Source organism: Pteropus vampyrus, unplaced genomic scaffold, assembly GCF_000151845.1.
Source record: "Pteropus vampyrus isolate Shadow unplaced genomic scaffold, Pvam_2.0 Scaffold151, whole genome shotgun sequence".
In the NCBI taxonomy this organism is placed as follows: Eukaryota; Metazoa; Chordata; class Mammalia; order Chiroptera; family Pteropodidae; genus Pteropus; species Pteropus vampyrus.
In genome coordinates this window covers 5087187-5099236 of record NW_011888932.1, presented here as the reverse complement: position 1 = coordinate 5099236, position 12050 = coordinate 5087187, and the positions used below count along the sequence as shown (strand labels likewise).

General features: G+C 33.9%; 1 protein-coding gene across 1 annotated transcript in view; it reads left to right on the top strand.

Annotated features, from left to right (window-relative positions):
- The first annotated feature begins 2316 nt into the window (after positions 1–2316).
- Positions 2317–12050, top strand: part of CUNH1orf141 (chromosome unknown C1orf141 homolog) — a 38121-nt gene continuing 28387 nt past the window's right edge. Inside the window, exons 1-2 of the mRNA XM_011369614.1 lie at positions 2317–2391; positions 4759–4919. Of these exons, the coding sequence (XP_011367916.1) occupies positions 2317–2391; positions 4759–4919 (236 nt within the window). The remainder of the gene's footprint in view (positions 2392–4758; positions 4920–12050) is intronic.

Here is a 12050-nt window from a genome sequence, read left to right as displayed (position 1 = left end):
CTGGAAGTAGCAGAGCCAAAGATTCAGAGTCCGTGTTCTTCACCAGTACACTGTGCTGCCATTCTAAGTTTAAAGGTGGGAGAAAAAGCAGTGTTTTTAATGCTATGGTTTAATTAAGAAGGATCTCAACAGGACTCTGTCAAAGATTTGTGTATTCTCATAAATGTAAGTGCAGGCTAAAAGCAATCATAGCATTTACAGTTGTCCATTTCCCTTATCTCTGATGGTTTACTAATTCATTTAAAAATATAAATCTCTAGTCTTCACCTTCATAAATCCTGATTTAGCAAGCTTGGATTGGCAAATGGTTAATTTCATTAACTGTCAAATTTAGTATTCATAAAATTGTCATTGACCCTCAAAAATAATTGGTTTTTCTCATTTAAAAAAAACCCCATGATATGCACAGTGATTTGCCAGAAATCATTTCATAGCTAAATAATTTATTTGTAGCAAAATAATTTTAAATCAAAATATAGGAATTCTTTTAAATTACAACTGTATGTGTTTCTGTTAAATGGGATGAAGTGGTACCTCTTAAAATGTTTGATGTACTGTTGAGATGAAGGACTCTAAGAACAAAAGGTGTAGGATGTATTGCTCTTTAAAAAACCTGCTTTCTGTTCCCTCTCACAAGTAAGCAGCATGTCTCAGTTGTCCCTTGTGTAATTTATACCTTCTCCAAAGTGGGAAACTCATTCACTTCGATATGCCGGTTCTTCCAATTATTTACCATTCTATCTCTTATTGAGAAATAGAAATCTGTCTCCAATCAAAAAAATTGGTGAGAAATAAAGGAGCCTTGTCCATCTCCCTGAATTCATATTAAATTTAAGGGAAACACAGAAACTAAAATTCCTTTAGTTGTTTTTAGGATATAGAGAAGGCTGGTTCCTGGGTCTGAAAAGACAATATATAGTGTTTAGATAATCTATATTCTCTTCTGGAATCTGTCCCCTACTCTCCTGTTGGAGACTGGGAGAGTCTGAGGCAATGACACTGTGTTAACATTCTTCCCGCACCTCCCCTTCCCAACTTGCTGCCTAAGGTTATGTGGTTTGGAACAAAGTAGGCTATTTGCCTGCAGACCCATGGCCCAGGAAAGTTTTTTGTTACATTGTACTACATCATGGGGTGGAAGTGGAGTATCTGGATGTGACAGAAAGGGAGAGGGCATGCTGCAATGAAAAGGCTCTATAAGAGCACCAGGAATTCACACCTAGAACAATATATGATGAAGGAAAGAGAGTAGAAAGAGAGCTAAAAGAAATCAAGTACAAAATAATGTGAGCTTTTGCCAGAGGATCCTAAAACCTTGTCTTTTCATGTATTATTGTCTTTGTGTGGTATTAATTGTATAATATACAATATGAGAAAAATAGCATAGATTTTTTTGTTAGCTAGAAAGACCCTTAGTGCGGATATCGATGTTCTTTAGAAACATTGATGAATTCACTACTTTCTATGAACCATATAACTTTCATACTTAAATGCCACTGGGACTCACCCATTCAATCCACCAAACAAAAATATAGTGAATGAATAATCATATACTCAATTTAAAAAATAAAACATATAGAGGGAGCTTTGGATTAATATTCTGATCCTTGCCTCAACTCTGCCCCTCGCTATTTGTATTACATTGAAAAGGTGCTTGGTGGCTTTTAATTTTTTCATCTAAATATGAAAATAAATTAAACCATGTCCTGATGTTTAACATTCAGTTCCACAAATCTAATATGGATGACCTGACCCCAAATGAAATTTTCAGCAGTATTAATTAACTAGAAAATATGAGCTATTATTATGGCAGTAGGACCTACCCAGCTTGGCTGCCTCTCCTTCTGTGTGACTGATGGCCTCCTAAGTGCCATATTAACAGTCTTGGATCACGGACCAATTTAATTTGAGTGCAATTGATTATATATGTGTGAGCTCTTCACATTTACTTTTATTAAAATCATATCATAACACAAAGAAAATAGATATAAATTAAGCTGCATGTCCTTCAAATATGCCTCACATCTGGTTCTCATATGGTAGAACTTTCTTCGGTTCCCCTTTATCATACATTTAAAAATTCCTGGGGTACACACACATCTGGGAGTTCTGATCATGTGACCTTCTTTTGAAAAAAACTTGGGTACCTTTATAATTCTATGATTTATTTCATGGTCTGTGTAGTTTTATTTTTTACCTAAAACAGTAATGTAAAGGTAGATTGCTTAACTTATGCTTAAATAATCAATTACATGTTTAAATTGTTTTAGAGATTTCTTCCTTTTTCCTTTTTAAATAGGAATTTACTGACTGACAATGGCAGAAAAAGTCTTAGAGAAGTTAGATGTTCTGGATGAGCAAGCAAAAATACTCTTGGATAGAAGAGTAAAGGTTTGTAAAAATAAAAGCTAAAATTTAATTTATTCATTAAATGGTTATTTCAAATATGAATAATTATTTTTACTTTTTAGTTATTGATGCATTAATACTAAGATAAGAACTAATTTGTAAAAAATAAATAATTATATTAGTGAAAGAGTCATCTACGTAAGTGGATACCATAAAGAATTACTTTGATATACAAGGTAACGTCTAGATAGCTGCTGTATTAAGGTATGATGTATCCTAACTGCTTAAAATTAAAACAAAAATCTAGACAACTAGTAAATGTGACTACACCTATAGTTCTCACAAATATGTTAAACATTAAAAATTATTCAGTTGGTTTATTAAAAGGAAGAAAATATTTGGTATAGTTACCAAATTAGAAATAACTAAGGTTCATAGAAATTAAAGTAAAAAGGTGATACTTATCAAATGTAGTATAAAATATTACATAAATAAAAATGTAATAAAAAATCCTCAAAGCCAGATTTTTAGTGCATATGAGCAATTTAATTTGGTTACACAAAGACTTGCAAAATAGTATAACAGTATGAATAAATGAGGCATATATAAGAGCATGCAGTCTGAGAAATTAAGGGAGAAACCACAGAGAGGAACTCAAGTGAATCAACATATTTATGAAGGTGAATTAGCTCTATTGATTTTTTTAATGACCAAAAACATGAGATAGCAATATGAAATTCACTTTGGTAATCAGTCTTTTTTTGTTTTTTAAAACTTTTTATTTTGAAATAATTATAGACTCACAGGAAGTTGCAGAAATAATACAGAGTCCCATGTACCTTTCACCCAATTGCTCCCGATGGTGACATCTTATACAGTGCTGTATCTTGACTGTGGTGTTGGTTACATAAATCTATAATAGGATAAACTTGTACAATATCAAAACCAGTATGAGTCACAACCAATATTAACAGCACTGATGTATTATCGTTAATTGGACTACAGACTTTATTCAGTTTTCACCATTTTTTAACCTGTATTCATTTGGTCATTTGTATGTGTCGTTTTATGCAATTTTATCCTAATGTAGATTGGTGTAACCACCACAGTCAAGATACAGCCGGTATCTGTCACAGTAAAAGAACTTCCACATGTTACTTTGTATTTGTATCCACACTCTCACCCCATTCCCTGTCTCTGTCGCTGGCAGTGGCTAACCTGTTCTCCATTCCTCTAGTAATTTTGTAATTTTGAGAATGTTATATAAATGAAATCAGTATGTAAAATTTTTACATTGACTTTTCACCAAGCATAATGACCTTGAGGTCCATCTAAGTTTTTGCATGAATCAATAGCTTTATTATTGTAAATTATATATAAATTTTATTGCTGAGCAGTACTCCATTATATGGATGTACAAAGTTTTAACCACTCACCCATTGAAGGACATTTGAGTTGTGCTAAAAAATAAGATAAAATAAAGGCTGCTATGTATATTTGTGTACAGGTTTCTGAATGAACATAAGTTTTCATTTCCCCAGAGTGAATGCCCAAGAATGTGATTGTTGGTGCAATCTGTCTCTTAAACTCAACAAGGTCAAGGCCACAAAGTTTGGTTTGAATTGTCCCTCCCTGTGCCTCAGCCTGGAAACTGCCTCCAAGAAGTAAGCTGAGCATTTGCAGGGTTTACCTCATTTGTTTTTCTTCTTTCAGGGATCATGGTTCTGCTCTGCTTGTTTTCTAATGCCCGCTTACAGTTGTTTTCATATATTTTGTCTGATTTTCTGGTTGTTTACAGCAGAAAGGCAATTCTCACAGTGTTTAATCCTTCGTTGGTAGAAGCAGAAGTTCTCATATCCTTTGGTTTGCTTTAAAATTTTTTATCTCTTCATTCTTCTGTGCTGTGCTCTGAGGAATTTTTTAGAGAAGATTTTTGGCTCCTATACTCACTCTTTACCTATACCCTTTTCCTCTTCCATCTATCTATATAATAATTTGAACTAAGTCCTTTTGCGATTGCTATCTTAACTCTATTTCTGGTTCATGCATGGTGACAGGAAGAAGAAATATTATCTTTGCTAAATATATAGGTTGTTCTTAGATTCCAATTTTTAGAATTAGGAAGGAGCCTTCGTGATTATCTAGTCCAACACTTTCATAAATGGGAAAAAAGAGCAGCTCAGGTCACATAGCAATGGCATAAAAAAAGTTGGTGCACAAGGCCCCCAACTTCATTCTGTATTATTTTTCCATTATTTACTGCCACAAAAATTGTGTGTGTGTGTGTGTGTGTGTGTGTGTGTGTGTGTGTGTATAAAATGAAGTTAAAAATTTTGTCCTTTCTTCACAGGATTTTCCCTATATGAAAAATACTCTTTTTCACAATGTTATACTTTGGCTTTGTTACAGAAAAACAATCTTCAGAGTCACATAACGAAAAAGCGTTTTGTTACACCTCTGACATTTGATTTTCAGTTGGAATTTGAAGAGGCTTTTACTGCTACATCCATATCTAAGACAATATCAAAGAGTACAGAAAACAAGTCACATCATATTAAAAAAACAAAAAGGTAACCATCGTAATAACTACTTCGAACTTTTAGTTTGGAGTTTCAAAGCATTACTTTAGATTTGTTTCAGATTACGCAGTCTATGTTTAATGTAAAATTGTCAAACAGGTATATTTCATAACGGTTATGAGTTACAATATACTAGATTGGCATTCTGAATATTCCTAGTTTAGAAAATATTTATTACAATATTTCACTATTGCACATGGTAATTGCAGAGAATAATTACAATTCTGACTTTTTAAAAAAGGCTTTTTTTGAGCTGTATTATATTGCTGCAATTTAATGTCAAGATTTGTTTCAAACTTTAACCAATATACTATATAAAAAAAAATCTGCCTAGAATATTAAGTAAGGAAGTTTCTCTGTGTACTTATAAGGAGTAGTCTGAATAAGTCGTACTTGGTCTTTCACGGGCATGTGTACGTGTGTAATGCTATGTAATTTTTTCTGGGCATCAGAAATGTAGAGGAGAGCCCAGAGGAAAAAAAATACTAAGGTGTAGAATCAATAGAACCTGTCTGAGCTTCTCTCTTCTCCTCATTCTTGCCGTCTTAATTTCTTACTGCTTTCAGGGAGCTCTCAGATGTCTTTAAAGGAATGTTTTAACATTTTGTCCACCTTTTCTAGTTCTCAGGAGGATAGCTGTTTCAAACCACCTGGTCTTTTATGTCCAGAAGAAAAACCCAAATTTCTATTAATGTTCTACTAGATTTCACTCATACCTGAATAATTCTCACTTTCATACAACTTATTGTTTTTTCTAGGGCTCTAAGCCAAGTTCAGATAAAAAAATCTTTGCAGATAACTTTTGTTTCTTTGTTAACAATAGCTCTGCTATTAAATACTCCTGTAATTTTTATTCATTAATTTTATTCTATAAGTATTCATTGAGTGACTGTTGTACTCTGCGGATAAAACAGAAACCTATGCATTAAAGTTCGGTGAAGTCGGGGGGCAAGGAGTATTCAGATAAGCGAACAGGCAAACACCAATTGCTGCAGAGAGATTCCTAACATGAGGATCAGCAAAAGTTTTCTAGAGGAGATAACACCTCAGGTGAAACCCAGAGAGTCAGTGAAGAGGCAACAAGATTTAAAAGAGGGAAGTAAGTTCCAGGCCAAGGCAATAATATGAACCTGCCAGAGGCAAAGGAAAGTCCAGTTTTTTGAGGAACCAAGAGTAGTTCAATGTTGCCAGACTCGAATGGGATACAAGGTAGAGACTGGAGAGGGAGCTAAAGAAGTGAGGCTAAAGAGGTAAGAAAAGGCCGGGTCACCAAAGGCCTCATGAGCCCAGTAAAGAACTTTGGACAATCTCCTAAAGCAGAGAAGAGCCACTGAAGGATGTAAACAGGGCAGCGCATATTTAGATTTGGATTTTAGAAATATTGTTAAACAGCAAAAGAGGTCACTAAAAATTAAGAGGGTTCCTCAGAAAATCTGACCTTTTACTAGATTCATGGTATCTCCAGAAGCTGTCTCCTCCAGGAAGCAACCCATCTTTCAGTGAGTCCTTTTCTAGTCATAACAGAATAATTGCTTAAATAACAGAACATAAAGCAGAAAGTTTCTAAACTCATATCAAGAATGATATCCTGGTTATACTAGTTATGTTGGATAGATTTAGTTCCTCCAAATCTTTAGATGCAGCTGCTGGGCTTATAAGTTATGTTAATTATGACTCAGATATGAGTCTCCACCAGCGCTCACAAACCTCACTCCTACACTGAGCCAAGATGTCTGATCTAATTCACAGAGCTTTCAGCTTAGCCTAAACTTTACATCATAACTGCCACCTCCGGAACCAGAGACTGGTAACTGCATGCTTCTTTCCTTTTTGACCTCTAGCCTCTTGCTATTCCAAGTGTGGTCTTCCATCTAGAAGCATCTGTATTACATGGGAGCTTGTTTGAAATGCAGAATCTCTGACCCCATCCCAGACAGAAGTTGCAGTCAACAAGATCCCACAAGTGATTCCTAGGGACTAACAAATGAGAAGCACTGCTGTAACACAGTGGTTCTCAAAAGTGGAGGGCTCGTTATAATACAGATTTTAGTTTGGAGTAGGGCTCAAGCATTATTACTTTTTAAAGATTTCCCGGATGATTCTTACGTAAAGCTAGGATTGAGAACTGTTAAAATTCTTAGGGCTTCTTTCACAGTTACTCCTAGAGACATCTTTTCCATGTTGTTATTAGCTCAGGATTTCTGCATTTTTCTTAGATAAATGAGAACTGATAAAAGTGATGGCCACAAGTACCCAAAATTCGCTGGGAGCATCTTCCTAGTATTACTTTCCTGATGAGCAGAGAGTTTTATAATCATTCAAAAATATCTGTCTCTTTTTTTTTGACTATACAGTCTTTAAGAATTCTCAATAAACACAAAACCTACTCTTCTCTGCAACTCCTTATAATTGGACTTTTTACAAAAGAGCTATACTCATTTTAACAAAAGTTCCTTTAACAAATTACTTGGAATAAGGAATTTTTAAAAGAGAGTCGAAATGATTTCTCCATTACCTAAGCATTCTGTACTGGATTATCATGTCAAAATAGCAATTTTACCACATGTAAATAAGAAATAGAAAATAAGTTAGAGGCAAGTAGAAGATTAAGAATATTTTTTTTAGATTAATAGAGGCTTTTCATTAATGAATAATTTTCCTAAAATATACCTACATTGAGACCTGTCAAAAGAATATTTCTTTTAGAAATAGTTTAATGACAGAAGAATAAACCTGCATACAGAAAAGATAATTAAATATGAATAGAGAATACAGTTGTAGCCAAATTACTTCTGTTTTTAGTTCAATTCATATCTTATACTCTGCATGATGTTAGCTTGGCATAGAGATTAAGAGGATGGAGTTTATTGCAGACCAATTGCAGGTTTGTATCCTAGTTTTGCTTCCTACTAGCTGTTATCTTGGACAAATCATATAACCTCTTTGTGCCTCAGTCTCCTCATCTTTACCTTGAGGATAATAATTGTATGTAGCCCATCAGGTTTTTGTGAAAGTTAAATTGATTAACATATGTGAAGAACTTAAAATTCCCCAACGTACAGTAGGCGCTCAAAACAATGACAAGACTCAACAATAAAAATATAAGCTGTACTTTTGCAATATACAATCGTATATTTTAATCATTAAAAATAAGATAGTAATGAGATACACTTGAGCCATGTTTACACGTGGCAATTGCTTCTAAAATCTCAGGTGAAGTGTGATATTATAATAGGTAAGTGGAGGTTGGGTGGGGTGGGAGCAAGAAGGATAGAGAAAAGAGAGACGTTTACATGAGTGGAGACAGATTCACGCCTTGCCTGCTCCTACCCATACAATTTCTCAGTTACGTGGACACAGGCTCATTTAGGTCCCATGATATTCTGGAAGATAACAGCTTCATCTCCAACTCTCTGTGGAGAGAATTTCACTATTGGGCTAAACACTTCCTCTTCTCTGCAACTAGAAGAGGACTACCACTTATTGTTCATACCGGAAGAAATCTGAGACTCTAGAGCAGGGCTTCTCAACAGCGGCTACTCACTTGAGAGCTTTTGAAAAATATTCCAAACTCTACCCTAGAGATCATGATTTAACTTGTGGGGAAGAGGCTGGGCACAGACATTTTTTTTTCAAAGCACCCCTGATGATTCTAATATACAGCTAGAAGTTCGAGAACCATTTCTAGAGACTTCTGCATTTGTCACCCCCTCGATCAAGAGACCCTCCAATGACAGTTTGCCATTGATCCACTGCAAAATAATCACCTCTCATGGCTATATTACTTGAGTCTCAAATTTCCTGACCTTTATAGGTACTGAAGGAATGTGCACTCACTGAAATGAGTGGCCAAGGAGAAATCACAGGGGGACTCATATGAAGGAGGGAAATGAAAAGAAAGAATCAAAAGAATCAAACTCCTAATAAGTCATATTTATGAGAGAAAAACAGAAGACAACTTCAGGAAATATGTGTCTTAAGGACAGAAATAATCAAGAAAAAAAAGAGATTTTTTAAAAAGCATTTCTTAATCAAAAACTGATTATGGAAATTAAAAATAGAATTTAGATGTAAACTGAATTGCTAATCTAGAAGATCAAATAGAGACACACTCTTACAAAAATACAAAAAAATGAAATGGAAATCATATTGAAAAGAGACATACAGTAAGATTTCAGAATAACTCATATTAAATATGTACTTAATACATAAATCAGGAGAGCAAGAAACAGATGGTAAGAAAATAATCAAAGAAATATTAGAAATACCCTTTTTCGAAGACAGACTTGAATTTTCAGATCAAAAGGGTTATTGAGTGCTAGACTTATGATAAATTACTTAATTCCAAAGGCAGAAAGAAAATGATTAACTATCAAGGAAAAGAAAGCAAATGAGTTTCATATGCCTCATTTGCATCTCTGAGTCCAGAAAACAGTAAACCATTTTCAACTTTTGAACAGAATGGCAATATAGGAATCCTCTATTTGGATGAATCATCATTTATATATGAGAATAAAAGAGAGAAATTTTGGGGCATGAAAGATTTCAGAATGTAATCTGCCTATATATTTTCTTCCGAGAAACATACTGTGAGAAATATTTTATCTTAATTAAAATTAAATATGAATAATAAAATGATTCAAACTAGGTATCTTTATTGCACAAAAATGTATTTGAAATTATTCATGGTGTCAGAATGAAAGCTCTGGACTTCCATTTCACAGTGGCTGTTCTATTGAAATACAAAACATTCCAAAGAATTACCAGGGAAGTAGTTCATAAAAGATTTTCAGCTGGGAAGAGACATGCTTCCATCCGAGCTGTACCCTTCTCTTGGGTTTCTTTCCCTGGTGTGCCAGTAACACTTCATTGATTCAGCCCAGGAACGTGTAAGAGGCTTCCCTTAATTCCAGTACATGCCATGCAAAATAAAAATTTTTACCTATATTTCCTTTAATTTAGTGGCAATAGGATGTCATTTCACAGGGAATTTTTCAAAATATACAACCAAAAAATGAAGTTGAGGAGGATGAAATAAAGTAGTCCAAAACTAGTACAACTTACAAAAAAACAGGTTTATGATTTCATGTTAAAATTTTATAATTCCAAGTTTCATTCCTTACATGAGAACCCAGTGCTAGGAACACAGTTTTTATCCTAGGCTCGTCTTCCCCATTCCTCCTTCTTACTGTTGGTAGAAAATTCTCCATAGGTCTCTTGTATTTCTGTACATCTTATGAGCAAAGGCACTAACTGCCTTTGTTCCTAGCTGTCAAGGATGTTTGTATAGTGAACAGCCTTGGAAGACAGAAATAGTGCATTCTTCGGAACAAGAGCAGGCATGTTACTGTCCATTATAAAAATTTGAGCTCCCTAACTTTGGATTTCATTCTTGTAACAACCCATTGTGTGTGCATGTGTTTTCTGGCTTTCTGATTGTTGCTCTATGGAATTGGGGCTCAGAAAACTGGCATAGAAGCTGCTACTCCTATTGCTGTGAGTAATAAATAGTCCTTTGTCTCTAACTTAAGAGTCTTATGTCTTCTGCCAGCACAGATGAAATATTGGTGGGCTAACTTGTAAGCTTGTAAGAAAGGTCAAATATCAGAACTTTCATAGTTCTTCACATCTACTTTTAGGAAAGAAGCTCGAGGATAGAATGAAAGAAACTTTGACCTTCTTTATAAACTGAGTGGTAAAAGTTCTTGTGTCTCATTCCTCAGTGAATAAAACACCCTCATCCAGGTCCCTGTGTGCTTAGAATTCTATTTATATACCCATTTTATCTATCCTATAAGCCTGTCTGCTTCTAGGTATTAGGATTTAGCTGTTCCTCAACCAAGTTCACAAAATTAATACATATAATAAAGTTTTAAAAAAGAAAGCAACATAAACTAGGAAAGAAAGTCATATCAGTTAAGGACAGAGTTTGTCCTCTTATAAACCAAATATCTAGCACGTAATTCAATTTATTTTCTATAAATCATGTTAAATATGCATTTATTGAAAGATCCCCACCCCCGCAAAAAAAATCTGTTATTTCTCAGTGCTTCCACCAAAATTTGGCTTTCCTCATAAGCACACTGAATCTTTAAAAGAATTTTGCAAAATTAGTATGTCTAACACTTCCCAAAAGAATGTTAAAATGATCATAATTTGAGAAATGAAGAGAAAAAAAACAGGCATCATAGAGGCACAAAATTAGAAATGAGGAAGGAGCTATAGCTATAGATATAGAAGAAATGGAAATAATTGTAATGAGTACTTGGTATAACTATGCTGCTTTGAAAAATGAGTGTAATAAAAGATCTTCTGGGAAAATATAAATGGGGAAAACAGTCTCACTAACAAGAAGAAAACAAAAAAATCAGTAACTGTAGAAGTTTTTGAGAAAGTAGTCAAAGAACTATCTTTTACAAAAGTACCACCTTGAAGTCTGTCAGGATGAGTTTCTTCAAAGTTTTAAAGAACTATTTAAATGGTTTCTGAGCATAGACAAAGAAGAGAGTTTCAATACTTTTTATAAACATATATTTGATCTTCATGTCTGGCCACAAGAATTGTAAAACTACTAATGAATTTCACTTATACATACAGATTTAAAAAAAAAAACTAAAAATATTAGCTTAACTGTTTCATTTGCCTATTCTCAACTCAGAAACATATAACATAAAACAGTTTTGTATTTCTCCAATTTCACTCTGATCATTTTGGTTACTAAAATTCTGTCCAATTTAGTATTTTTATCCCATATACTAGTCAAGCTTTCTTTTCCCCCATCAAGCCAGTCTAGTGACATTGGAAGAGCTAAAATGAAAATGGTCAGCAATTTTATTCTTCCTTCCTGTAGCTGACCTTCTTTTCCATCTTCTAATTTATTTTTCCTCTGGTATGGGAACAGTGGTGTGCAGAGCCAGCTCCTACCCATTCATTAGAGCAGATTGTTGAATTTTCAGGAATTTTGTGAGATGGTTAGTAAACACAGTCATTATTAAAAAATAAATTATGTAAACTTAAAATTTAATTACATACTAAAAACACAAATAATACTGAAAACTCATCACTTTCTAATTATTTTATTATATTAACTATGGTCTTGAAATTATTTATATCTGTTGTGTC